The sequence below is a fragment of the Chlorella variabilis genome (genome assembly GCF_000147415.1).
Source record: "Chlorella variabilis unplaced genomic scaffold CHLNCscaffold_7, whole genome shotgun sequence".
Classification (NCBI taxonomy): Eukaryota; Viridiplantae; Chlorophyta; class Trebouxiophyceae; order Chlorellales; family Chlorellaceae; genus Chlorella; species Chlorella variabilis.
In genome coordinates this window covers 1277162-1302938 of record NW_005435081.1, presented here as the reverse complement: position 1 = coordinate 1302938, position 25777 = coordinate 1277162, and the positions used below count along the sequence as shown (strand labels likewise).

Here is a 25777-nt window from a genome sequence, read left to right as displayed (position 1 = left end):
GCTCTCCGTGGTGCCCCACCCCGCCACCAGCAGCGCCTGGCCCGCGGGCAGCGGGGAGGTGGCGTTGGGCAGGGCCACGGCCTCCACGGCGGGCACCTCGGCCGCCAGCTTGAGCACCGCCAGGTCGTGCAGCTCCCCCTCAAACGTGAGGTCCAGGTTGTCCCGCGGGATGGTGTCGGGGCTGTACCCTGCAGGCGCAGGCGGCCGCGGGCAGGTGCGTGGCGCAGGTGCGGGGGTACTGATTAATAAGCGCGGCGGCGCAGATACGGCGCGGGCGCGCCAGGCACTGGTAGCGGGGACCTCCGTTCGCGCCGGTGGTGGGGCAGGGCAGGGCCGGCGGCGCGGCGGCGGGCGTGGATGCGTTGTTTGGGGCGCGGCGGCGGGGCGAGCAGGTGTGCTCCGCCCTGCGCGGCTAGGCCTGGCATGGTGATGCAGCGCAGGGCGAGCAGGGGGAGGCGCGGGTCGCACCTGGGTGGGCAAACACGCTGGCAACATCATATATGGTGCCGTCGGAGCGCCAGACGGAGAAGCCCGAGGGGTCCTCCGCCAGCCCCGTGTCGACCACGCAGTGCGCCGCTGCAGGGAGGGGATGACGAAGACGAACGAGCGGGGTCGGTTGCAGTGGGAAGGGCCGGGCAAAGGCATGCCAGCAGGAGCGCACCGCGTACCAGCGGCGAGGGTGCCTGCCACTCCCATGTCCCGTCTGCTAGTGGGCGTGCCCCCAGCGTGCTGCCGGGAGCCCGGCACCGCCACCAACTGCCCTACCCGCGCCCTGGCAGTGCCCCAGGCTAGCTCACCGGTCAGCACCGAGGTGGCATCCAGCAGGGTGCCGCCGCAGAAGAAGCGGCCGTTCTGGAGGAGAGCCACCATGAAGCCATAGTCAGTTGCCGGCGCTGGGTCGCCGTTGATGATCTTCATCTCTACTGTCCCGGGCGCCGTCGTCTCGCTGCTAGTGCCCGACTCGTCGGCGGGCAGCGCCGAGGAGGGCAGCACCGCGAGCTGCTGCTGCGGCGACGGCGGCGGCGGCGGGCTGGCGGCGGCGGCGGGCTCGTCAAGTAGCCGCCGGCCTGCAGGCGCGCGCATACCGATCAAGCGGCGTCAGTGTCCGAGCGGGGAGCCCGGGGTCGGGTAGGAATTCCAACGAGATGGGTATCGGCGGCCACAGCGGTGGCAACGCGGTGGGTTGGGCGAGCTCCCTGCCAGGCCGTTGGCGAGGCCTGGGCATCCCAGCGTCCTCACCTGATGCCAAGCCCGCTGCCTGGAGGGCTAGGAAGACGCAGCACATCGCCGCGCCATGTCTCCGCATGTTGGTGGGCGGCTTGCGGGGCAGGGTGCCGTGGAACCAGCCCCGGTGGAAGCCGAGGGAGGACAGGCAACGGCAGGCAACACAAAACTCGAGCGAGCAAGTGCCCCCCTGTGGTGTGCTCCGCTCCCCCAACACCGGCAGGGCCAGGGCGAGGTCGGTTTACAACGTGAAGTACGATCGAGTCGGTGATCGATGCTGGTTATGTGAAGGAGGTGGGCCGCGGCCCAGACCGAAGCACAGCACGCTCCCCGGCTACCGGGCCGTTTGAAGGCCGCGGGCTGATGGCTGTAACTGTAGCGATGCCCAAGAGTCGACTCATGTGGTAATACATCATGCCGAGGCGCTGGAAGCGCCGCAGCGCTCCGATATGGCAGGCTCGGCGCCAGCGCTTCAGGACGTCGGGGCGCAAACTCAGAGAGCCGGCGGCATGCACCATGATGGCTATACAGCAAACCCATGCTGAACTGCATCGATCTCTGTAATCAATTCTCTTGAAATCGTCTGTCCCCTTTGGGTGTGGAGGTGCTCTACCAACACCGTGACGGCGCAGGCGGGGGGCCAGCCTCAGGGCGGGGGTGGCAGGGCGGGGCGAGCCGGCCGACACCGTTTGCATTTCTTGAACGGGGGCCAATGCAATCGGAATGGGTCATTGGGCTTGATTCCAGGGCACACCTCCAGGGCGCCACGCACCTGCTGCCACCGCGTCGCCGCCCAAATGCCGTGACACCATCGCATTTGTCTCGTATTAGAGCGATCAGCGCAGAAGTATCGGAAGGCATCAATGGCACCCCGCTGTTCCAGGCCGGCCAGCCCGCTGGTCGGCCTTCTCCTGCTCCAGCTGCTCGCGCCGACGATTCCCTACGCCGCATGTGAGTTGCAGGCACATGGGCAAATCGGCGTCGGTATCATCGGCGCCTGCCTATGTGCTCGGAACGCTGCCGCCTCCGTCCGCCCGCCCGCCCGCCTTCTGCCTGTGCTTCGCTCAACAGGGTGTGTCTCCACCCGATCTTCCCAAATCACTCCCCGATTCTCTAGGCGTTGCTTTGATGGGTGTGTTTCTCTGCTTCCGGCTGCCGCCGCTGCCTGCAGGCCGCGAGCTGCGCACCCTGCTGCAACTCGAGGCTGTGGTTCCGCCCGCTGAGGCGGAGCTGGCGGCAGCAGTCAACATCTTTGGCGATGAAATCTTCGCGCAGCTGTCAAATGAGGTGCGCCGGGTGCAGGTTGCTGGCGGCGTCAGCCGCCGCCGAGCCTTCAGATCTTGCGGCCCAACCTACATGCTGCCTCCGCCCCTGGCGCCTCGCCGACTGCTCTTGCGCCCTGCAGACCAAGCCCGGTGGCGACCCTGGCCTCATCATCTCCCCGTACAGCATCGCACAGGCCCTGGCCATGCTGCTGAATGGGGCAGATCCCAACGGGACTTCCTACCAGCAGCTGGAGGTGGGTGGGTTGGTGGGGATGGGGTGCAGGTTCCAGCGTGTAAGTAACAGCTGTGCGTGTGCTGTAAGCAGCACCTGCGCTGCACCAGCATCGGACGCCTGCCTCGTCTCGAGTGGATGATACTGTGGTAGTGGGCGGGAGAGCAATGACCAGCGGCGTGATGAAGGCATGCTGCCCATGCTCCGAACCAGATGCCCACCTGCCCTGCCCTGCCTGCCTGCCCACACCCCCAGCAGGCCCTGTTTGGAGCCAACCAGGTGCCGCTGGCAGACCTTAACCAGGAGTTCCAAGCGCTCACCGCGGCGCTGCTGTCGGTGCGGTGGGCCGCTCGCGCCGGTTGCCCCTTTCAAACATCCCCGGCTTTCAAGTATCCACTGGGTGCTCCTGCTGGTGTGCATTCAGCACGTGTACGCCCGGGCCTGCTGTGCAGAGCTCCCAACCCGACAGCGGCATCCGCATCGACAATGCCAACAGCGCCTGGCTCAAAGAGGTGGGCAGCCAAGAGGGCGCCTATGGCGCGCCTGCTCGCTGGCAGGCAGGCGGGGCTGCCACCGCCACCGCAGCAGCCCTACTCTCCCTCCCTCTGTGTCTCTCCCAGCGGACGAACGATGCATGGCTTGATGGTTAACTTCACATCCCTGCGCTGCCTGCTGCAGGGCCTCAGGTGGCAGCAGCAGTACAGTGACTCCCTGGAGCAGTACTACAACGCCACGCTGGGCACCCTCACCACCGCACAGGCGAGCTCCAGCCATTGGTGGCTGTTCATGCAGTGGCAGTTGGTGCAGCAACGGTCAAGTGTTGCAGCAGCAGCAAGGTTGCTGAGGCTGGATGCACCGCCCTTTTGACATGCCTGTCTGCCTGCCCTGCCTGTTGTGCCGCAGGCTGTGAACAGCTGGGTTGCCGAGGCAACCAACAACAAGATCACGCAGATAGTGACGGATGACATTGTGGCAGATGTGAGGCCAACAACGCGCTCGCAGACTTCGGCTCCGGCTGGCGGTCGCGGCCATGCCTGCCGCCACTGCTGCATTGCCGCGATGCAGAGAGTAGGTGGCGGGCTGATCCCCTGGCCTGTGCCGCATCCTGCAGGCCATCCTGATCCTGGCCAACGCCATTTATTTCAAGGGCTCCTGGGTCAAGAGCTTCCCGGAGTGAGCGGTGCTGGGCGCCCCGCTGTGGCCGCTGTCAGGCAGCTGACCAAGCCATGAGTGCTAGCCCCGCTCCCTTCCCCTGCCACTGCATCACTGAAACCAATCTCCCTCCTTCTTGCTTGCTTTCTGTTCTTCCTTCCCTGCAGGGAGCTGACCAAGGCGACTCCTTTCCACCTGCTGGACGGCAGCACCATGCAGGCAGCCATGATGTACCAGCCGCTGGAGGAGAGGGCGGTGCAGGTGGCAACCCTGCCCGCGGCGGTAGGAAATGTGGCCATTAAGTGCCAGGCCATCCAGCTGCTGTTTGCCGGGTTCGAGTATGCAGGTGAGCCGCAGAGGTGGAGCAGATGCTGACATGCTGGAGCGAGGCTGCTTGCGCAACTCTGCTATGCTGGCACTGCGCCTCAAGCCGCATGGCACCTGGTGCGCTCACACACTGGGAGCTTGGCGCCCCCTCCCCTACCATCTGCTGCCCGCAGGCGTGGCTGCGCAGCCCGTGGGCGCCGTGCGCAAGGTGGCAGGTGCACAGCTGGAGCTGGAGACCGCAGAGGGCCCGGTGGACTATGCCGAGGCGCTGGCTGCCTGCCGCTCGGCGGTGAGTGTGGTGTGGGGAAGTGGGATGGGCACATGCTGCGCCGGAGGGCCGGGCTGCGTGTGGCAGCGCCCACAGCACAGCGCTCGTCTGCACACCGGGTTCCTGGAGGCCCTGTCCCTGGCATGCACCGAACCCCAGCCGCGGCGCCTGCCCCGTGCATGCAGGTCGTGGACAGCCTGCCGGGCGGCTTTGACAGCAAGGCCTGGGATTACTCCACCAGCCCCATCAACCTCTACCTGCCCCGGTGAGCCAGCGCCCGCTGCCGCTGCCGGCCGCCGCGACCCCCGCTGCCGGCGGCGCCGCACGCGCTGTTGCGCCCTCGCCCGCGCGCCTCTCTCGTCTGCACCTGCCGAAGCCCCCGCCTGGCCTCTTGCTGCCTGCCCTGCCCCCCGCAGGTTTGAGATCGAGTTCTTTGCCAGCCTGAACACGGCGCTGCAGGCCCTGGGCGTGACGCAGCCCTTTGAGGGCGGGGACCTGACGCAGGTGTGTGCCCTGCTCACTGCTGCATCTGTAGCCTCCCCACCTCCCCATCTCCCCATCTCCCTGCTGACACCGCCGGCGGCGCTGCTGCTGCTGCCCCGCAGATGGCAGAAGACGCCGAGGGCAACCCGGTGCAGGGCCTAGCAGTCACCGAGGTGCTGCACAAGGTGTACGAGAAGGTGAGGTGTGGGGCTGTTTTGTGGCGGTACTATGCGGCGGTACAAGCTGCAGTGCGCACAGCCTGGGGGCGCTGCTGCAGGGCGGCCGCTGCTCAATGTCGTTTTGCCTGCTGGCGGTGCCCACGCCTGGTGCAGGTAGACGAGAAGGGAGCAGAGGCTGCCGCCGTCACCGCCATTGCTGTGACCACCTCCGCGCCGGTGCAGACCAAGTGAGGCCTGCAGCTGCTGAGAGCAGCCCTTGCTGCCGCTGCGGCTTCTCCGCTGCCCCATGCCTGACACCATCTTGATTGTGGTGCACCGCCCCGTCTCTGCCTCCCGCTGCCTGCAGCCCGCCCGTGGACCTTCGGTTCGACCGGCCATTCCTGTTCTCCATCGTACACTGTCCCTCGGGCCTTGCTCTGTTCAATGGCCAAATATACAAGCCGGAGGAGTGGGGCGCGTAGGCAGCTGACGGCGCCAGCACCAGCTGTCACCAGCTGGCAGGGGCGGGCTCCTCAGTTTAGCAGAGAATCACGAGAGTGCGAGGCGAGAAGTGACAGGCAAATGAGAGGGCTGCCAGCGCAGTCTGTGTGGAGGCTATTGGGCTGAAATGCGCCACCCATGCATAACAGGCTCTCTGAGAACAAGAGCTGCCATTTCTTCTCATCATTGGTTTTAAATTAATTCACAGCATGTTTAATGTACATGAACGCACTTCCAGACGCAGCAGAAGCTGAGCACCATAGCCCACACCAATTAGGCTTGCCTCGGCCACAGACCAGCAGGGTCTCAGCTCAAGCCGCCGCAGCATAGCTGTGCGCTGTCCACACAAGAAAGCGCTCACAGCCCCTTTGAGAACTCTTCTGGCTTGTGCACCTCGCCGCAAAACAGGGCCAGTCCGGTGGGGCCGTGCACCACGGCAAACGCAAACGGCCGGTCGAAGCGAAGCTCCAGCTCTGGCCTGCGGGCAGGGCGACAGGGCAGTCAGGCGGCTCAGCCTGGTGGGCAGCGGGCAGCGGGCAGCGGCACGGGGTCGCAGGGGCGAGGGAAATGGAAACTGCCAGACATGCCAGCAAGAAGGGCACACGGCGGGGCTGCGATGGGGCAGCGGCAGCAAGCATGCCACTTGTCGCAGCGAGCGGGCAGTGCTGAGGCGTCTGCCAAGGGAGCAAGGCGGCCTCGCCTGGGCATGGGCATGGCGCAGCGGCACATCATGATTGCTGTCACCGCCGCCGCCTCGGTCCCCGCCTCGTCCACCTACTCGGCAGCGGCAGGGGCGGCAGCAGCGGCAGCAGCCAGCAGTCAGCAGCCGGCAGCAGGCTCGCCTGCGCATGGGCGCGCCACACCCGCACGCTACAATGGCAGTGACGGCAGCCGCCTCTGTGCCGCTCTCATCCACCTGCGGTACGCACACCAGCCAGGGCGTGGCGGGCAGGCGCCTCCAGCGCACCGCCGCCAAACCACTGGCATCGCAGGCAACAGCAGGGCGGCAGAAGTACCAAAGCAGGTGCCAGCAGGAGTGGAGCAGCAGGGCAGGCTGAGACAGATGCAGAGTGGTAGCCTCCCTCACCTTGGCATACACCTTGTGCAGCACATCCGACACAAACAGGTCCCCAACCGCGTTGCCCTGGCTGTCTGCCGCAATCTGTGGGAGTTGGGGCGGGGATCGGGGGGTCAGCGCAGCGGCAGCGCGGCTGGGGAGCATGCCCGCCGGCCGAACCACTCGACACTGCATCCCACGCTGCACCTTGCGTGTGTAGCCTGTGCCTGCGGCCTGCCTCTTATGTGCCGCAGCACCGCCCAGCACCACAGGGCAGCAGCTGGTCCCCAGGAAAGAAAGTTTGTAAGACTTCTGCTCTACAAGAGATCATTCCCTCCTCTCCAGGCTCACCAGCGTGATGTCGCCTCCGGCAAAGGGCTTGGTGACCCCCAGATCCTGCAGCGACTGGTTCAGGCTGGCAAAGAACTCGACCTCAAACCTGCGGGCCAGGAGGGAGTAGGGCGTGCAGGAAGTGAGCGAGGCGCAGCTGATTCCTCAGAACATCTTCCGCCGTGTGAAAACTGTTGCTGCTGGCGGCTGGCGCTTGATGCGTCAGGCTGCCTGAGCCTGGCACCCAGCAGCAGGGCTGGCAACCAGGGGCAGGAGCGGGCGGCCAGCGGGTGGAAGGGTGCCTTGCCTGGGCAGGAAGAGCTTCACGTCCTTGGGGCTGACCTGCCACAGGCCGGAGGCGTTGCCGCTGCCGCCGCTGGACAGCTGCGGCAGGCTGGACAGCAGCTGCGTGCGGGGCAGGGCAGGCACGGGACGGGGGGTGGGCCAGAGCGATGCAGAAGGCACAGGGAGGGCAGCAGGGGGACCGCGGCTGCCGCTCAAAGGACAGGCCAAAAGCCGCTGAGTGGCGATAGGTAGGCCGAGCATGCCGCGCCGCTCACCGCTTGCCGGCAGGCAGCCAGGGCTTGGGCATAAGGCACCGTGGCGCCGCCCGGCGTGACCAGCCCCAGCCCGCCGCCCTCGGCAGCCGCCCCGCTGAGCTCGCCGCCGGGCATGGCCGCCACCGCATAGTACTCCCCTCCTCGGTAAGGCAGCCGCACCGCGTGGCACTCCAGCGCAGCGCCGCCCGCCGCTGTTGCCGGCAGCACCGCGGTCTGCAGGAGGCACGCCAGGGGCGGCAGCGCAGGGCGGTGTGGGCAGCTCGGCGCACGCTGTGAGGCGTGACGGCAAGGGGCCCGCTGCCTCTTGTTGTTTTTTGCTATGCTTGCTTGCCACCCCACCCACCTGGATGCGGCTGTCAGGCTTGAACACCTGGAACATGGTGGCTGCCTGCAGCGGCGCGGCGCCGTGCTGCAGCAGGTGGAAGTCGGCCGGGAAGGTGGATGCCCTGCGGCGGGCCGGCGGGGCAGGGGCTGGTAGCTCGGTGGCTCGTGTGTGGTGGTGGGGGAGGACGGGGGCCCGGGTGATGCCTATTGAGTGGCGGTGGGTGGGTGGGGGATGCCCCCGGCCAGGCAACTCGGGTGTCATGTGCCGTGCGCTTCTCCGCACAAGCCCCCCCACCAGCAGGCCCCAGCCCGCAGCCTGCCCTCACTTCTTGAACTGGTACTGCCACAGGGCTTTGAAGTACACGGCGTTGACCAGGATGAGGATGGCCTGGTGTGCGGGGAGGGCGCGCGGGTCGGGGGCAGGCAGCAGGGGGTGGGAGATCAGGACGGGGAGGCAGAGCGAGGTGGTGGGCTGGGCGAGAAGTACGGCACGGCGCACACAGCACATGCACACGGGTGCTGCCGGCTGGGCAGCCGCGGCAGGAGCACTGCTGGCTGGGGGCGGCGGCGCGCCCCTGCTGGCCGTGGGCGCTGCCGGCTGGCAGCTGCGGCTCTGGCAATCCTGCCAGCTCACAGGCAATGTGTTGCAGTCACCCCGCGGTGATAGGCCGCGTGCGGCAGGGCCACTGCTGGCTGGCGGGAGGCGGCGGCGCGCGGCGGCGCCCACCTGGCTCACGGCGCCGTCATCCACGATGCCGGTGATCTTGCCGCGGGTGGCCTCGCTGACCCAGGCGTTGATGGCGGCGGCAGTGGTGAGGGGCGCGGCCTGGGCGCCAAACGCCGACTGCAGGGCGCGGGCGTAGGGGGCCTGCAGGCCGTACTTTTGGTGCAGCCAGGCCGAGTTGGCGTCGCTGACCGTCAGGTCGTCGGTAGGCTCCTGCAGGAGGGCCGCGGGTGAGGAGCTGCCGGTTGAGGAAGCTGGGGCGCAGGTGGTGTGGTGGTGTCAATCCGCCGCCGCTTGGTGGCCATGGGGTGTGCCCCAGGCGGCGACTCCATGTCATTGCGTGGCATATACCGCGTCTGCCGCCCGCTCCCTCTGTTATCTGCTCACCTTGACCAGCGCGGTGCTGAGCTGCTTGAGCTGGGTGTTTAGGGCGTCGAGGGCCGGGCCGGGCCCGGCGCCCGCCCCAAACACCACCTCCTGCAGCTGCTGGTAGGAGTCGCCCCCAGGATCCACGCCGTTCAGCACCATCGCCAGCGCCTGGGCGATGCCGTATGGCGACAGGAAGATGCCAGCGCTGGCGCCTGGCTTGGCCTGCGAGCAGGCAGGGAGGGGAGTGAGGCGTCGAGTGTGCGGGCCCAAGCACTGCACAAAGTGCGACGGAAACTGCAGGCCAGGCGAGACCCACCTCTGCCACCACCTTGTCGAACAGCGAGTTGCCAAAGGCGTTGATGGCGACAGCCAGGTCGCCGCTGGCCGGGGTGCTGGGGGAGGAGCCCATGGCGTCGGCACCGGTAGCGGCGGCGGCGGCAGTGGCGGCGGGAACGCTGACTGGCGGCGGCCTGCTGCTCCACAACTGCACAGATGGGATGACACCGACGGTCGTGGGTGTCAAGACGCCTTGCAAGTGTATCGGGGCGCACTGCTGTGGCCTTGGACTCCGACCGCGTTGCTTGCCTGTCGACGGCAGTGGCTTGTGAGGGCAAGAGAAGCACAGAACACGGCAGGAGTTGCGATCCGGGAGGGTTTCAGGAGAAATGGGCTACGGAAGCTGGGACTGGCAAGTGGCATCCACTGTGGGGAGCACGGAAGGGGCTGGGCAAGGTCACAACAGCGCAGCGGGCACGTACCGGGGCTTTTAATGCATCGGGACCCCCGAAAGCGCGCTCTAGTATGTTTCGCTGCCAAACCAGGCAGGACATAGTGCAGTACGGTGCTCAAGACACAATGGGGGCCTGCAGAATGCCCAACAAGCACCAGGCAAGCAGCCCATTGCCCGATTCCGCTGCCTGGACCTCCCAGGGCTCGTGCTGGGGGCAGAGGCGGTTGCCGACAACTGCTGCTGCAGCGGGGGAGCGAGAACATGACGGACGGCGTGCCAACTGACGACTTTTCGGCAGGCCCCCTCACAGCCGGGCAGGTGGGCGCGGCAGCTGCCAGTGCTGGGGCCCTCTCAAACTAAACTGAGGTGTTGCCTCACGCGCTTGGCGGGGTCATCCCATGGCTGCCTGCATCGGCAGTGCAATAAATGCCAGGCTGCTTGCACCGGGGCAACGCAGCGTGCAGCAGGCCCGGCTTGGAGCGCTGGCCTGCGTCACCCCCTATTGCTGCCCCCCTTGTCTTTGGCGCCCGCTGCCCTTGCCTGCACCCGCATTGCGGTCCAGTGGACTGATGGAGTCGCTGAGAACCCCAACGCCCCGCCTGCTGCACCGCCGCGGCCCCCAACAACCGGGCTGCCGCCAGCCGCCGCCACCTGCAAGCACCCACCTGCTCGTGCGACGACACACCCTGTCGCCTGCAGGTGGCCTGCCTGGGGGCCTACATTACGGCCATAGCGCTGTGGATGTGCGCCGAGTGGCTCAATTACAAGCGCTCGCATGCAAAGTGCGGCGCCAGCCCAGCGAGCGTTGCTGCTTGTCTATTTCATGATGGCTGTTGCCTGCCGTTGTGGGTTGGCTTTGCTGGGCAGTGCTGCAGTTCACCAATGCCGTAGCAGCACGCTCAGCGCACTCAACCTGCCGCCACGTACGGTGTCTGCGCGTGCGCAGGAAGGCGCAGACACATGCGCACACCGAGGCGGCGGCGGTCCCCGAGGGCAAGCCGCTGCTGGAGATGAACGGGGTGGGCAGCGCGGTGGATGTGGAGGCGACGAGCGGCGAGGCGGCCGGCGCGGGCATGCCCTCCTCGCCGCCGCCCGGCACCGATGCCAGCGGCAAGCCCACCTACGCCTGGGCCTCCTCTGCCTTCTACCGCTGCCTCATGCTGGACGGCGACGCGCTGCTGTCCAGCCGCGAGGCCCTGCGGTCAGCGGTGGAGTTTGGGACCATCCTGGCCTGGTTCTACGTGGCAGACCGCACCCAGCTCATCGCGCCGGGCACCAAGGTGTGGCGCAGCGCGGCTGCCTGCCTGGCGCATCTGCGCAGCGCAGCGGGGATGCACACCATGGGGGCAGGGACACAATACATGGCGATGTGGACTGGCAGGCGGCGCAGCAGGCAGCGCAGCAGCAGCTGGCGGGGCCGTGCGGATGGGCCCCCCGCCTCGTTCGCCCCCGCTCACCAGCCCGCCTGCGCCCGCTTGCTTCCTCGTGTCCTGCCCCGCCCCCTGCCAGACCTACACACGCGACGTCCTGCTCTTCATCTTCCTGGTGCTGACCGCCGTGGCGGGCGGCTACTCGCTGAAGCAGCACCGCACGCTGCTGCTGCACCGCACGCAGACGGAGGAGTGGAAGGGGTGGATGCAGGTGCGTGTGCGGTGGGCGGCAGGTCGTCGTCGGGCACAAGGCGGTCGGGCTGGCGCCTGGGGCGGCGCTGGCTCGGCTGTCGAGGCCCTGAGGGCTGGTGCAGACCAGACCAGACATGCCTGGCCCGGCAGTTGGTCAGCTGTTCCTGGAACATCGTGCGGCGAGGATCCGTTAAAAACAGCGTCCGCCAATCCCCCCCGCAGGTCCTGTTCCTCCTGTATCACTATTACAACGCAAAAGAAATCTACAATGCGATACGCGTCTTCATCGCCGCCTACGTGTGGATGACGGGCTTTGGTGAGCGCCGGGTGGGGCAAATCTCAAGGGCTGGGCTGATTCGCGCAATCTCGGGGCAGGGGTGACAGCTGCCTGGCCTGGCCTGCCGGCCACCTGCCTGCCACGCCCACCTCTTCCGAACCCACTGCTGGATGCCCCAGCCACCTCTACCTGTGTCCCTGCCTCCCTGCCTCGCTCTGCTGTTGTAAATCTGCTGTTGCATCTCCCCGGACGATGCCGATACGCTGCGCGACCCTACGCAATACCATGTGTCCATGCACCCCCTGCCCCCAACCCCCACCGCCCCCAACCCCTCAACACCCCCCTGCAGGCAACTTCTCCTACTACTACCGCACCGCCGACTTTGGGGTGGGCCGCTTCTTCCAGATGATGTGGCGCCTCAACTTCCTGGTCCTCTTCTGCTGCCTGGTGCTCAACAACTCCTACATGCTGTACTACATCTGCCCCATGCACACCCTCTTCACAATCATGGTCTACGGAGGTGCGGGCGCGGGAGAGGAGGAGGGGCAGGGTGGGAAGACGTGCGGGCGGCCGTGCAGTGGGGGCCCCGCACCCCACGGCGCTGCTGCCGTTGGGTGAACGCTGTGACGCACTTTTCTTGCCGCCCTGCCTCCTCCACACGTGTGCACACACAGAGCACTCTCCCATGCCCCTGCCGCAGCCCTGGCCGTGTTCCCCAAGTACAACAAGAGCGACGCCGCCATCTGGCTCAAGATCGGCGCCTGCTTCCTCACCGTTTTTGTCTTCTGGGACCTCAAGATGGGTGCGTGCCTGCTGCTGCTGCTGCGCTGCTGCCCAAACACGCTGCCCGCTGCTGCTGCTCCTGCTGCGGCTGTGGGGGAGCGGCCTGAAGCCAGGGCTTGCGGCCCTGTGCTGCGCTGTGCTGCGCCGACTGTCCCTGCCCAGACGCGCCCCACCACAAAACACACACGCTGCGCACCCCGGCGCACCCCCTGCAGTGTTCTACTCCGTCTGGACGCCCTTCATGTTCCTGGTCGGGTACACCGACCCGCGCCGCCCCGGGGGCGACAAGATGTATGGTGAGGCGGTACAGCTGGTGGTACAGCAGGCAGTACAGCACGTGTGCAGCAGGGGCACGGCAGGATGGCACGCGGCGGCAGCTTTGGGGGCACGAAGCAGCGATCTGTGTAGCAGGGCAGGCTGTGGAGAACGATGCCCTCCGGCCCACCACCACGTCACACAAGCAGGCCCAAGCACCTCACCCACCCTAACCATCCCATGCCTCCCTGCAGAGTGGTTCTTCCGCTCCTCCCTGGACCGCTACATCTGGATCTATGGCATGATCTGCGCCTTCATGCACCCCAAGTGAGTTGTGAGGCATGGAGCAGCCGCTGCAGGCGCGGGTGCTTGCCGGTGTTTGCCAGGGGGAAGGCAGCGAGAAGCAGGAGGGCCTGCAGCTGGGGCCTGCCTGGCTGGCGGGGCCGCCTGCCGTAGCTCCTCTCAACCACCCGTCCCTCAACCTCCCCTCACCTGGCCTCGTGTGTCCTGCCCCCCTGCCTTCCCCGCAGGGTGGAGAAGTTCCTGCAGGCGGTGGACGGCATGGAGGCGCATCGGCGGCGCGCCACGCGGGCGGTGCTCATCTCGCTGTTCTGCGCCGTGGGCTACGCCTGGTACCACTTTGTGTACCTGCTGCCCAAGGTGGAGTACAACCGGATCCACCCCTACACATCCTGGATACCCATCACAGGCGAGGCCGGGATACTGGTGGTCGACTGTGCCTCGCAGGACACCACGCCCAGCGGGGGCAAGGGCCCGGGGTGCGGGCAGGCGTGTGGCGCCCAAGCCTGGTGCACGGCGCCTGCGTTTGGCCAGCCTTGGGCACGCCCAGTTGACACTCACTCCACCCCACCCCCTCGACTCCTAGCCCTCCCCTCACCCCACCTGCCACCCCCCCACCCCTCTGCAGTCTTCTTCATGCTGCGCAACCTCACGCCGCAGATGCGCAGCTTCTCCATGGGCCTCTACGGCTGGCTGGGCTGCGTCACGCTGGAGACATGTGAGCGCTGCTGCGCCACAGACACCGTCGGCCGCCCTGCTGTCGCCAACCGCCCCGGCGCCATGGATTCGAGCGGCGCAATGCCACCACCCAGCCCGCTCCGCCGTCCCGCCGCTCCCATGCTTCTCCTCTCAACTCCCCCTCCGTCCCTCCTATGCCCTGTGCAGACATCGGCCAGTTCCACACCTGGCTGCTCAGCAAGCGGCCCGACGGCCAGCCCATCTACCTGCTCACGCTGCTGCCGGGCTACCCGCTGCTCAACTTTGCGGTGGTGACAGCAAGTGCGTGGCAGCGTGGCCCTGGTGCTGTGCATGCCTGGCCCTGGTGCTGGTGTGCATGGCTGTACCTGCCTGGCCCTGCCTGCATGCATGCCCGGGCGCCAATGCGCGGCAAGGCGGCCTGCACCAGACCAACCCCGCCTGCTGGAAATCTGCTGCTGGTGACGACAGGCGCACGGGTTGCCCCGCCACCTGCTGCGCCTCCTGTCCTCACTTGCTCCTGCCTGCCCTCCTGCGCCTGCAGTCTACGTGGTGCTGTCACACCGCCTCTTCCAGACAACCAGCAACCTCAAGGATGCAGTGGTGAGCCTGGGGCTAGGCAGGGCACTCGTCCTGCGTGCCGTGATTGCGCTCTCTCACGCACTCACACACACACACACACACGGCCACTCCTCCCCTCTCCCTGCAGGTGCCCCACGACGACAACCGCCTGCTGCTGCGCAACGGGCTCATGATGGCGGCGGTGGCCGGCGTGGCCGCCTGCTTCGGCTTCCTCATGGTGGAGGCACGCAAGATGCTGATGCTGTGAGGCCGGCGCGCCCTGCTGAAAGCTGCCGCTCGTCAGCACTCGGACCCAGCGCACCGCCTGCCCACGCTGCCCTTGTGCGGTGGCCTGCTCTGGCGGGGGGCTGCCCGCCTCCTGCCGGTCAGCATGAGCAGGCACCTGCGTTTGTGGCAGGCTTGCCACGCCTACCCACTCGTGGCATCCCGCCCTCTGCACACCCAGGGTTTGCCGCTCGTTGCCGTTTTGTATCTTCCTCCCTCGCCGCCCCCGCCTTTTCTGATGCTTGGGCCCCGCGGCCCACACCTTTCATGCTACATACTTGCCCCTCAGCCCCCCGCTGCGTCCCCGGGATGCAGCGGGTGTAACGCATGCTGCTGCCCTGCCCTAGCAGCGCCCAGACGCCTAGGCCGGTTACAGTGGCGTCACAGCAGTCAGAACTGGTGGGGCGTGCGGCCTGAGCTGAGGAGCCCAGAGGCGCCTGCTGGCGCCGCGCCGCGCATCCTCACCACAGCCGCCGCCATGGCCGCGCCCACCGCCACCAGCAGCCCCCAGGGCCACCACCGCCGGTCTGGGCCGCCGCCCAGCAGCGCCAGCACGCCCGCGGCGGCCGCCTGGGTGCCGTCGCGGCCATCAGCACCCGCCGCGGCCGCCGCCACCGCGTGCAGCTGCCCGCCGGGCAGCAGCTCGGCGTAGTGCTCCCCGCTGCCGCGCTGCCGCAGGTGCGCGTCCCGGCGGCGCCCCGCGGCCGCGATTTGCAGCAGCATGGCCTGCAGCGCGTCAAAGGGCAGCAACACGTGGCGGTCACGCGCCTCCTTCAGCTGCCCGCTGCTGCCCTCGCGGGCCGGCCGCGCCGCCTCCAGCTGGCTTGGCTTGGACAGCGCCGGGTCCTGCGGCAGGCGGCGCCACGGCATATGGATGCGGAGGAGCGAGCGCCGGGCTGGCGGCGGCAGGTCGCATGCTGCGAGGGCAGCCTGGCGACAGGGCCATGGCGGGCGTGGGGCCCTCCTGGGAGCGAGGCTTGGAACGAGGTGGGCAGCCTGAGGGGCGCCCAGGTGCAACATACACAGCTTCAGGCAGGGACGCACCTCTATATTTAAGCCGTACCAGAACACCTGGTGCCCAGTGGCTTCTGCGATCTGCAGCACGCCAAGGCAGCGCCAGCTCAGCGACCCCTGCCAAGGGTGCACCCCACCGCCTGCCATGGCAAGGCCTCGCGCTCGCGGCGGGCGGCCCGGCAGGCGGCCCGGCAGGAGGCGGCGCAGGCGGGCGCACCTGCGCAAAGTGGGCATCCGCCCAGAACCGCGCCAGCGACCCAAACTGGTAGGGCCTGCAGCGGTACCGGCGCAGCGCAGGCAGCCGTCGCAGGCACGCCGGGCGCGGCGGGCGTCGCCGCTGGCACGGCACGCGGGCGGCCGGCCCGCGGCGTTGGCGGAGGGTGGAGCCAGGCGCGCGCCCGCCAGCCACACACGCGACAGCGCACACCGCATCCAGGCGCACCCGGCCCAGGCCCAGGCCCACCTGATCTCCAGCAGCGCCGACCCCTTAGACATGAACAGCCAGTTGGTGCAGGCGGCGCCGTGCAGGCACACCAGCACGTCGGCGGCCCGCACCGCGGCCATGTTGGCCAGCCCATCCCCGCCCAGGCCCGCCTCCCGGCACTGCACGCGGCGGATGGGCGAGCCGCGGCCCTGGGCCCCCGCCAGGCCCCGCCAGGCAGCTGGGTCGTTGCAGGCCTGGACCAGCGCGGCGCTGTTGAGCAGGTTGCGCACGGGCCCGTGGCGACGGTTGATCAGGACCTGGCGGCGGGCAGGCGGCGGCGGCGTGGATGGGGCTGGGTGTGCGGGCGGGTGGATGGGGCTGGGCTGGTACGGCATGTGTGGGCCACCAGGAGGGTGGAGGGAGGGTGCACTCCACGAGGGCCGGGAAGCGCACGCAGAACAACGCACACCATCACCCGCCCACCTTCAGCACCTCCGGCCCACCCTGGAACCGCGCCTCGGCCGGCAACGGCGGCAGCTGCAGCTGGTAGTGGCTGAAGATGGCCTGGGCTGCCCCGTAGTCTGCCTGGTAGTAGCCGTACAAAAAGGCGCAGAGGTAGGCGGTCTGGAAGCAGCGGCCGGCGCCGCTGCTCGCCGGCCCACCGGCGGCGGCGCTGCTGCTGTTTGCCGGCCCGCCGGCGGCGGCGCTGCTGCTGCTTGCCGGCCTGCCGGCAGCGGCGCCGGGGCTGGGCTCTTCCTCGCCGCCGCTCGTGCCGCACCGCTGCGAAAACTGCGGCAGCAGGCGGCGTGGGCGAGGGAGCTGATGTAGCCAGGTGAGGCCCGCGCCTGCTCCAGCCACCCACGGCAGAAGCAGCGCAGAACGTCCCCAGCAACAACCAGCAACCAGCAGCGCCAGCAGCCACGACGGCGCTGACCACCCACACGCAATCGCACTCGCCTCTCCAAAGGACTCCACTGGGTGGGGCGTGAAGGGGCGGAGCAGCGTGGGCAGGAAGTCGGGCAGGCGCTCGCCCGCGGGCGTGCCCACCACCAGCGTGGCCGCCCTGCTCATCGCGCCGCCGTCCTGCAGCGCCCACACCCGCGCCGCCACATGAGAGAACGCCTCCGCGAAGTTGTGGATCCACTGCGGGCACGGCCAGGGGCGGTGCAGGCCCAGAGGAGGGTGGTTGGCGCTCCAGGCGCTGGCGCTGGGGGGCAAGCTGGAGGCGGCAGCGCCCAGCGCTAGGGAAGGGCAGGCCTAGTGCGAGCGCAGAGAGCCGCTGGTGCAACAGCAGCGCCCCACGTTGGTCCACATGACGACCGGCACGGTGCAGTTGGAGAAGAGGGGCTGGCGCAGGTCGGGGCTGGCCTCCAGCGCCCCGCTGCCAAAGCGGTAGGCCAGCGGCTCGTACGACGACAGCGACCTGCGCAGGCGGTCGTTGTTGCCCTCCAGCCCTGCCCAGTTGTACACGAGATGCGTGATGTTGAGGCGGGGGATGGGCACAGAGGTGCGGTTGGCGGGGCTGTGGGCCTCATCAAAGGAAATTACGCTGCCCTGCAGGCGAGGGCAGCAGCGGCGGCGGCGGCAGCGGCCGGTCGGTGCCGAGTGCGCGGCTCGATTTCAGTGGTGCTGGATCGGCACACACGCGCGCTGCTTACCTGATCGAAGCAGACGCGGCGGTAGGCTTGGCACTCTGTGGTTGTGCTGTTGAGGGCGGGATGGTCCAGTCCCAGCGGCCCGCCGCAACGTTGCCTCTTGCTCTTCATCACGGCTGCCGCCGCTAGCGCTGCCAGATGCAGCAGGACTGACAGCGCGAGGCGGGGTCTGCACCCGCGTGGCATGTTCAACAGCTGTTCCCACCGAGCTACAGGGCGCCAGGGGAGGCCCCCCCTATTGCCCAGCGGCAAATCCGCACTGTGCAGGTGCTCGCACACCCCGTAGGTGAGCACTGCAGAGGTGAGCTGGCAGCGGGGCGGCGCCGGCGCTTAGCATCTCTCTCCAATAGTGACGCTACCAGCATTGGAGAGGGTGAGCAAGTGGGGTTGCAAGAGTCATCCAACAAGAAAGTAGGTATATTGCTTCGGTAATGACCAAGTCTATCTACTCGAAGTGCAGCAGGCCCGCCGGCTGCAAGCCGCGCAGCGGGAGAGGATCACACCTCAGGTGGTGCCGTCCTTACTGGCTGCTCTGCTCCGCCGCCAGCCGCTTGCACTCCTTCTTGTGCCCTCCCTCCTTCCAGTGCTTCACCTGGCAGGCGCGGCTGCAGTAGGCCACGGCGCGGCATCCGCTGCACTTGCTCAGGTGCAAAGCAGTCTGGTCGCACTGCGCACACGTGGGGGCCGCTGTCCAAGCGGCAGACCACGGCCCCTCGCCCTGCTCTGAAGGGAAGACTCCTGCAGCAGCACACCCAGCAGAATTGGGTGCCTCAGGCTTGTAAATTCCAAGCAAGACCATCCAGAAGTGGGGGTGACCGCACCACCGGCAAGGTGACACCTTGTCAGCTCTCCTACGCGTGAACGGGTCTGCCCACAGACTTCGAAGCTAGTGGTGCTCACCGCGGTGCGCATCTGCCAGCGCCTCCTCCCCCTCCTGCACCTCCCGCCGCGCTGTGTCCATCTCCAGGGCAGGCAGCCAGGGCTCGAGGCGGGGCAGCATCTCGCGCGCCTGCTCCAGTAGCTGCTGCGCCCGGTTCAGCAGCCAGGCTCTCCGCGCCGGCGCCTGCGCCGGCGCCACCAGAATGACAGGCGATTGCAGCACGAAGCACATACACTCGTAAGCAAAGCTGATTGCCACTCTCAGTGCGCAATACCACCCTGCAGGGCACCATAGCAACTGGATGGGTCCACGCGGGCAAGGCAACAGGTATTTGCAGGCAAAATGCAGCCGATTCCATGCCCAGGACATCTTACGCTTGCCAGCCACTGCCTTTGCAAGTGCTTGCTCATAGAAGGCGGCACGATCATCCATCCAAGCCAACGGGCGGCCCAGTGGGTCTGCCACTGTGGCAGGGGTGCCCCGCTGCGCCGAAATGGCGCCAAACGAGGCTAGTGCAGCGCGCTGTGCAGCACACAAGGCGTCTGCTGGAACAATGCTGCCAGCAGGCTTGCTTGTTGCTTGTGTGGGCTTAAAGTCTGGTAAAGCAAGAACTAGCTTGCAACATAGACTCCCCGCCGAAACGGGACGGGAACCGGGCGAAAGCAGAGAAAGCAATAAAACAGGGGTGGAGCAAGGCGACATGCAACGCAAGCAGCTGACAGGGCACGCATCGAAACGTGTGTATGACTGGCAAAGTGGCATGGCGCATTGGGGAGAAACGCAACGGTACGGGAGCATGGGCTGGCCAAACGGCAGTGCGGAACGCTAGGTCACTAGAAAAGCAGGGAAAGGCGCACTATGTATGCAATGAGGGCAGCCCCGGCTCGGGGCCGTTGAGAAAGCAGTGGGCGGGAGGGGGGAGGCCCCGGTGTGGGCGGGCCCCATCGAGGGGGGATGGGGCGCGCAAGCGGCCAGATGGGGCGGGGCGCGGGCGGCAGTAGAGTCCTGCGGCTGGGTGGGATATAGGGCAATGAGCGTTGAGCAGTGTGCGATGAGCAATGAGCAATGAGCAGTGAGCAGCCCCTCCCGAAACAAAGTGAAGCGCANGACGGGGTCCGGTGGATGGGAGGCAAGGAAGGCGGGGGGTTGCCACGTGCGCTACCGCCGCCGCCGCAGGCAGCACCCCTGCGGCGGCGGCAGCGGCAGCAAGCCGTGGACCCAAACGCCGTGCCGCCGCCGCCGCAGGCAGCACCCCTGCGACGGCGGCGGCAGCAAGCCGTGGACCGAAACGCCGTGCCGCCGAGTCCCGTGGCTGTGGCCGTGGGCTTCTGGCAGGAAGCTACGGCCGCAGCTCGGTGGCTCGGGGGCGTCGCAGCGTGCCGCCGCCGCCGCCGCGCTGCCCCCCGGGCACGGCGGCGGCGGCAGCAAGCTTGGGCCCAAACGCCGTGCCGCCGAGTCCCGTGGCTGCGGCCGTAGACTGTGGGCCGGAAACTGCGGCCGCAGCTCGGCGGCACGCGGTTCTGTTCAAGTCGCCAAGCGTGCAGCAGCGCCGAACCACGCTTCCCGGCCTCGGCGCATGCCTTCAGGGGCCCCCTATCGCTGGGCGCACCCCTCCAACACCGAACATGCGCCCGGGGGGGGAGGGCGGCCCGGGCTGCCCAGGCCAAAGTGGGCCGCCCTCGAGCAAGAGGCGGCCGGTCTGTGTGCTGAATGAATGAATGAACCCTCCGCCCGGCGGGATGCCGGCTCTGCTCATCTGTCGGCTCTGCGTCTGACAGGATCAGCAGCAGTTGGCTGTCAAGGGTGGCCAGAATTGCGTATGGCTGCCTTCGTAGGCTGCAGAGCTCATTGATGATACAGCTTGCAGACTTGATGCGCAGCAGGAGTGCGGCGCGGTACAGGTCTGCCAGGCTGAAGTCGGGGCAGTGCCGGCGCAGGTTGGCAGCCAGCGCTCGGCCCAGGGGCCCAGGGGCCGGCTCCAGCTCTGTGGCTGGGCCTGGGGCGGAGCTGAAAGAAGGGGTCCACAGGTTGCGTTCCAGCTGCTGCCAGGCATGGGCCACAAGCGTGGCGTGCCCTGTCATGGGGTCTGCTGCCTCAGGCCACACCTCCTGCAGCGCCCTGATGGCCAGCCTAAACGGCGTCCAGGTCTCTGCGCGAGTGAGCAAGTAATAGCCGGCTGCCACCATTTGGAGCACCGTGATTGGAGTCAGCCCTGCTAGCGCAGGGCAGCAAAAGGCGGCCGATCAGCTCAGTTCAAAGTTTGCGCCTAACCCTAAGAAAGCAACGTCTCCCATGCGCATGCAACAGATATGGCAACCTTTTGCTGACCTGAGTCCACGACCGGTATCAAAAAGATGTAGTTCCCTCCACGATGATTAGTGAGAGGCTGCACAGGAAACTGGTGCTGCTTCCGTGAGCGAAAAGTCGAGAAGATGAGGAGGCACCCAATGCTCGTCTCGCCTGCTGGGTTGGCGTCCTGCCTCCCCTCACCTACCCGAAAGCTAAAGTCAGCCGTCAGATACTGAAGCTCTTCGTGCATGGGCAGGGCAGCGTCCAGGCTGCCGGCAAGAGAGTACGCCCGTATCAGCTGCACAAGACCCTGCATGGCGTAGCGGAAAAGCTGCAGGCACACGTTGCAGGGAGACAAGCCCAGGAGTGGTCACCAGATGCTGTGGTGCCCACCTTGAACAGCAGCGGGTTGCGATCTGCGGCATCCGCGCTCCACAGCAGGGGGAGCTGCGGCGGCGCGGGGCCGCTGGCAGCCGCCTGTTGCAGCAGCGCATCGGCGCTCAGCAGGCTCTCGTACGCCGCCGTCAAGTCATGCATGTCTGGCCCATACTCCTGCGCCTGGCGGCGGCCTGCAGCCCTGCGCAGGCGCTCCAGAGCCATCTCCACTGCTGGCGGCATGGTGGCAGGTCCGAAGGCGAGGGAGGGCACAGGGGCAGGGGCGGTGAGTAGGTGCAGGCGGTGGAGGTCGTGGCGGCCCTGGTGACGGGGCGGGCCCGAGCGGCTGCTGGCGCAGGCGTTGGGTGCTGCAGCCAACCCGGGCAAAAGGTGAGGATCAGGTCAGGTTTCACGTGCAGGTGGGGTGCTTGTCGCTCAACCCAAAGCGAGGGGAGGTGGGACGTTGGATGCCCCCAGTGCTAGCACCTGCCAGAGGATGTGGAAACTCTGAGCGCTCTGGTTGATGAGCAGCCGACAGCAGTCCTACGCCTCCCTTTCCTCCCCACCACTGGTTGCCACAATGGGCAATGGGGGCTGCAACAAGGGCCTTCTGCACATCAAACTCTAGTCTGGCAACAACGGTGCACCAGCCTGACGCATTGAGCCTGCCCAGACGGCCACCCTGCCTGCCTCTCTTAGTGGGGGGTACTGCACTTGGCGCGTCGGGCAGATCAAATAATGGTCTAAAGCTAGACGTTAAAACCGGGAAGTTAAGCCTGTGGAGGCTCTTCCCCACCTTTACCTTTATCTTCGGCTCCACATTGTTTAGCTCCCTCAGCGTACCTCCTGGCCTGTGGGGACCAGCACAGCGGATTGCTGGAGGGTGCATTGCTGGCGGTGCAATTTTACCCTCGCCCCCTGCGTCGCCACCCCGCCCGCCCGCTGCCAGTGGAGCACATCTGTGAGTGAATTTGTTGTGGGAGTCAATTGCTTCCAATTCCATGCTTCACGCCATTGAATGATGCCTCTTCTGTACTTCTGAACCGGGTGTGTTGACCCGGTTCAAAGGGATGGCAGCTGCCCTTGATCTCCTCGCTGCTGCAATAGTTGGTGATGAAGCGGCTGTTCGTCAGATGCTGGCAGCTGACCAGCAGATAGCAGCAGCCACACACAGCCCAGATGACGTGACAGCACTTCACTATGCAGCATATTATGATAAGTGTGGAGTGACGCAGCTCCTCCTGGCGGCAGCCCCGAAAACCATTTCATCCAGGACATTCCCAGGGCTGACACCTTTGCACTGCGCAGCCGTCAATGGTGCGAGCGCTGTTGTGCAGCTGCTGGTGGAGGCAGACCCTGCTGGCGCCTTTGTGGTAGACAAGCATGGCAACACCCCATTACTTGCGGCATTGGCAGGCTTGCGGCAGAAAGGTCGCAGGCGTGAATCGTTCCTTGCTTCAGCCTGCTGCCTGGTGCAGGCAGCGCAGACTGTGCAGCCAGCCCTGGACACCCTTAATCGCTACCAGCCTGACCTGAACAGCGCAGCCGCGAGCCTCTACGCCGATCTGGCAAGCCACCTGCCGCTCGCAGACGCCCAGTGGCAGCTGGTGCCTGCCCCCTGCCCTGCCCTGGCACATGCGCTGCCGGCTGTCTCGGAGCGATCCATTGCCGAGGCTGGCTGGCTGGTGGGGCGCCTGGCTGCGGACCAGCGCTCCCGCCTGCGCACCGCAGCCCTCAGCCTGGCCAGGGTTCAGCACAACCTGCTCAGAACGCCTGGTCTGCCCGCCGATCCAGCGCATCCTGGTGCTGGCCTTGCAAGACTAAGTTTTCAGCTGCTCGTTTTTGCATGTGTGTGTAAGCGCCTGGCATGTGAACAAGGGTTGACTGGGCGTGGGATTTGAGTAGGCACCAAGCGGATCAGCGGTGGTTTCCGACAGGCTGGCAGTGCGCTGTGCTCGACAGGCTGGCAGCGCCCCGCCCTTTTGCCACCGCGAGGGTTTTGGTTGCGTAAACTCAACTTTACACTCCTTTCAGCAACAACCGCACGATCCGAATGATACAACAACAGTGACAGCCAATGGCAGGGCAACAGCCATTTGCGCCGCCGGCTCATTGCGCACAGTGTGCCCACATTGTATTCTCGGTCAGCAGGGACGGCCAATCACCACTTGCCCCCGCGTTCCCACGAATAGCAATCTCCCTCCGCCTGCTTGCCCGCCGCCAGCACTGCGTCGATGGCCGCCTTGTCGGCTGCGCAGGGCAGACGCACGGCACGTCGACCGGATGGCGGCGGCCCGCCATGAGCTGGCACAGAGCCAGATGGCAAGCAGCAGGCCAGCCACGCCACTCTCGCACCAGGCCGCATCCCAAGCGCACAACACAGCCACCCACCGTCGTCCAGCTGGAAGGTGAAGACCTTCTTGAGGTCGTCCACGTGGCTGGTGTTGCGCGCCCCCACAATCACGCCCGCCACCTGGGGCCGCTCCAGCACCCACCGCGCCGCCACGTCAGCGATGCTCACCCCATGCTTCTTGCCCACCTCAGACAAGGCTTGCAGCAGCGTCTGCGGCGCAGGGGGTCGTAAGGCAGGTGCAGGAGGTTGTGCATGAGGCGGTGGGCAAACACCCAACGCGCATCCCCTGATGCCCCATTGCCTGCGCGACTCCAGCACCGTGCCAGCTGCCACGAGTCCCACACACATACACACACCACACCGCCACCACACCCACGGCTTGCCTGGAACCAGTCCCAGCCTCCCGCCTGGCCGATCACACTGGCATACTTGGACTTGGAGTAGGTGTTGATCTTGAGGCTGCGGCACAGCAGAGAAGCGGCGCGAGGTGAGGCAGGGCGCAGCCAACAGGGGGAGGAGGCAGGGGTGCGGACACCCTCAGGCGCCCCAAACGTCACACCAGCCCGGGGCAACCCACACCGCGGCTGCCCCGGCCTGCACGCCAGCCCAGCCTGCCCACATCATGCGCCTGCCCCGCCTGGCCCCGCGGCATGGTCATGGTCAGCGCCACTCACTCATCAGGTGAGGCTCCCAGGTATTTGTCTGACAGTATCCCGCCCGCCAGCACGCCATACGGCAGCAGCTTGATGCCCTGCTCAGCGCAGTAGGCTGCCATGCCGTTTTCGGGGCGCCGGTCTAGCAGGCTGTACTGCACCTGCAAGGCGGTACAGACGACGGCAGTGGTGGGCAGTGCGTGCCAGGCAGGAGCGTGGGCTGGGAAGCATTGTCAGGCAGGCTGGAGCACGCTGCGCCACGGCAAGCCCAGAGCAAGCTCAGCCCAGCGCAAGCCCAGTCCTGCCAGAGCTCAGCGCAGCCCCACCCCTCCGCACCTGGTTGTTCACTATCTTCACCCCGGCCTCGCTCATCTCCTTGAGGCGCGGCACATCAAAATTGGTGGCTCCCACGTGCTTCACCTTGCCCTTCTTCTGCAGAGGAGGGGGCCAGGGACCGGGCGTGCCGCAGCACGGGGGCGAGTGAGCGGCATCAGGGGCGCAGGCACAAAGGCCCGCATGTGCGGAACCGGCATGTAAACGCCTGGCTGGCTGGGTCTGGCCGTGCCGCTGCAAGTCCAGCGCAGCCCACCTGCAGTGCCGCCAGGTTCAGTGCTGCCGCCACGTAGCTCTTGTTGGAGTAGGTATGCCAGTAGAACTGCACCAGGTCCAGGCTCTCCACCCCCAGCCGCTGCCGGCTGGCGTCGATGCTCTGCAGGCAGGCAGGCAGGCAGGGGTGCATGGTGTGTGTGCGTGCATGCCAGTGGTGGTGGTGGCCGTGGTGGACACGATGCCCAGAATAGCACTGTGCTGCCGGGCGGGCCGAGCTCTGCAGCTCTGCAGCGCATGCCGGTCCTGCTGGCTGGTGCCCTGCTGGCTGGTGCCCTGCTGGCTGGTGCCCTGCTGGCTGGGGCCCTGCCGGCTGGTGCCCTGCCGGCTGGTGCCTTGCTGGCTGCGGCCCTGCGCGCCTGCTCCACAAAGCGCAGCTCCTTGGCCGCGTTCATCGAGTCGCCAAAGCAGCAGAACTTGGTGAGGACCTGCAGGTGTGTGAATGCAGACGTACGAATGATGTGTGTGGTGGCACCAGAGAGGTGCGGGGGATGCGCTGATCGAAGGAGGCATGCTCCATGACAGCAGCGCAAACCAGCAGGGCAGCAGCAGGCAGTGTGCCTCAGCATTCCCGCAAAGCGCAAGGAGTACGGCCCTTTTGCCCTAAGCCGCCGCTAGGAGTTGCGGGCGCACCTGTACTGCCGGCTTCTCGGTTGGGTGGGAGGCCAGGTAGCGGCCGATGAGGGCCTCCGAGGGGCCGTAGATGTCTGCTGTGTCAAAGGTGGTGATGCCCGCCGCCACAAAGGCCTGGAAGTCGTCGATGGCGGCCTGTCCTGAGGTGCGGTCTGTGGCGCGCTCGCCCACGTGCCCGCCGCTCAGCTGCCAGCACCCCTGAATGTGCACGCGCACAGCGCCAGCATGACAGCATCAGCAGCCGCCAACAGAGCGCAGAGGCAGGGTGATGGCCACACGGCCGAGCCTGCCGCACCTTCACAATCCGGCTGATCTCCAGCCCGGGAGCCAGCTCTGCTTTTGGGATGTCCGAGGCCGCCGCTGGTGGCGCCTTGGTGGCGTCCACCTCCATCGACTCAGCCCCTGCCGCCAT

At 67.0% G+C, this 25777-nt stretch overlaps 7 protein-coding genes across 7 annotated transcripts in view; 2 read left to right on the top strand and 5 right to left on the bottom strand.

Moving 5' to 3' along the window:
- CHLNCDRAFT_144438 (hypothetical protein) overlaps positions 1 to 1285 on the bottom strand; it is a gene marked incomplete at both ends in the record, with an annotated part of 2620 nt that extends 1335 nt beyond the window's left edge. Inside the window, 4 exons of the mRNA XM_005848680.1 lie at positions 20 to 188; positions 469 to 576; positions 798 to 1067; positions 1240 to 1285. Coding sequence (XP_005848742.1) covers positions 20 to 188; positions 469 to 576; positions 798 to 1067; positions 1240 to 1285 — 593 coding nt within the window. The remainder of the gene's footprint in view (positions 1 to 19; positions 189 to 468; positions 577 to 797; positions 1068 to 1239) is intronic.
- A 778-nt stretch (positions 1286 to 2063) lies between these two features.
- CHLNCDRAFT_57532 (hypothetical protein) lies at positions 2064 to 5840 on the top strand. The gene is made up of 15 exons (XM_005848886.1): positions 2064 to 2175; positions 2396 to 2511; positions 2630 to 2743; positions 2980 to 3057; positions 3174 to 3233; positions 3400 to 3522; positions 3625 to 3699; positions 3833 to 3894; positions 4041 to 4219; positions 4374 to 4489; positions 4654 to 4733; positions 4885 to 4972; positions 5074 to 5148; positions 5284 to 5357; positions 5477 to 5840. The coding sequence occupies exons 1-15, from the start codon at positions 2088 to 2090 to the stop codon at positions 5589 to 5591; spliced, it is 1443 nt and encodes a 480-aa protein (XP_005848948.1). The 5' UTR covers positions 2064 to 2087; the 3' UTR covers positions 5592 to 5840.
- Positions 5841 to 5967: 127 nt separating this feature from the next.
- CHLNCDRAFT_51632 (hypothetical protein) lies at positions 5968 to 9383 on the bottom strand (the record flags this gene model as incomplete). The annotated part of the gene is made up of 11 exons (XM_005848679.1): positions 5968 to 6088; positions 6474 to 6526; positions 6698 to 6772; positions 7019 to 7106; positions 7242 to 7402; positions 7558 to 7770; positions 7901 to 8003; positions 8208 to 8269; positions 8609 to 8818; positions 8993 to 9196; positions 9291 to 9383. The coding sequence occupies 11 exons, from the start codon at positions 9381 to 9383 to the stop codon at positions 5968 to 5970; spliced, it is 1383 nt and encodes a 460-aa protein (XP_005848741.1).
- Positions 9384 to 9958: 575 nt separating this feature from the next.
- Positions 9959 to 14822, top strand: CHLNCDRAFT_35000 (hypothetical protein). The gene is made up of 14 exons (XM_005848885.1): positions 9959 to 10022; positions 10404 to 10486; positions 10651 to 10984; positions 11214 to 11345; positions 11549 to 11642; positions 11953 to 12123; positions 12304 to 12405; positions 12602 to 12682; positions 12896 to 12968; positions 13172 to 13377; positions 13570 to 13659; positions 13827 to 13940; positions 14182 to 14240; positions 14347 to 14822. Exons 1-14 carry the CDS (start codon positions 9966 to 9968, stop codon positions 14464 to 14466), a joined length of 1716 nt encoding a protein of 571 aa, XP_005848947.1. The 5' UTR covers positions 9959 to 9965; the 3' UTR covers positions 14467 to 14822.
- A 51-nt stretch (positions 14823 to 14873) lies between these two features.
- On the bottom strand, positions 14874 to 17687 carry CHLNCDRAFT_144434 (hypothetical protein; the record flags this gene model as incomplete). Its single annotated transcript, XM_005848678.1, has 8 exons — positions 14874 to 15329; positions 15528 to 15578; positions 15715 to 15769; positions 15961 to 16238; positions 16405 to 16710; positions 16897 to 17064; positions 17224 to 17475; positions 17580 to 17687. The coding sequence occupies 8 exons, from the start codon at positions 17685 to 17687 to the stop codon at positions 14874 to 14876; spliced, it is 1674 nt and encodes a 557-aa protein (XP_005848740.1).
- A 409-nt stretch (positions 17688 to 18096) lies between these two features.
- CHLNCDRAFT_144433 (hypothetical protein) lies at positions 18097 to 18687 on the bottom strand (the record flags this gene model as incomplete). The annotated part of the gene is made up of 2 exons (XM_005848677.1): positions 18097 to 18314; positions 18477 to 18687. 2 exons carry the CDS (start codon positions 18685 to 18687, stop codon positions 18097 to 18099), a joined length of 429 nt encoding a protein of 142 aa, XP_005848739.1.
- Positions 18688 to 23281: 4594 nt separating this feature from the next.
- CHLNCDRAFT_144431 (hypothetical protein) lies at positions 23282 to 25777 on the bottom strand (the record flags this gene model as incomplete). Its single annotated transcript, XM_005848676.1, has 9 exons — positions 23282 to 23370; positions 23512 to 23683; positions 23830 to 23932; positions 24148 to 24287; positions 24463 to 24558; positions 24716 to 24835; positions 25101 to 25160; positions 25366 to 25563; positions 25661 to 25777. The coding sequence occupies 9 exons, from the start codon at positions 25775 to 25777 to the stop codon at positions 23282 to 23284; spliced, it is 1095 nt and encodes a 364-aa protein (XP_005848738.1).

Bases quoted from the DNA above. Each gene is read 5' to 3' on its own strand.
- CHLNCDRAFT_57532 (XM_005848886.1), top strand. From the start codon at position 2,088: ATGGCACCCCGCTGTTCCAGGCCGGCCAGCCCGCTGGTCGGCCTTCTC. The intron at 2,176-2,395 runs GTGAGTTGCAGG...CGCTGCCTGCAG, and splicing joins GACGATTCCCTACGCCGCAT to GCCGCGAGCTGCGCACCCTG. The intron at 3,895-4,040 runs GTGAGCGGTGCT...CCTTCCCTGCAG, and splicing joins TGGGTCAAGAGCTTCCCGGA to GGAGCTGACCAAGGCGACTC.
- CHLNCDRAFT_35000 (XM_005848885.1), top strand. From the start codon at position 9,966: ATGACGGACGGCGTGCCAACTGACGACTTTTCGGCAGGCCCCCTCACA. The intron at 12,969-13,171 runs GTGAGTTGTGAG...CCTTCCCCGCAG, and splicing joins TGCGCCTTCATGCACCCCAA to GGTGGAGAAGTTCCTGCAGG. The intron at 14,241-14,346 runs GTGAGCCTGGGG...CTCTCCCTGCAG, and splicing joins GCAACCTCAAGGATGCAGTG to GTGCCCCACGACGACAACCG.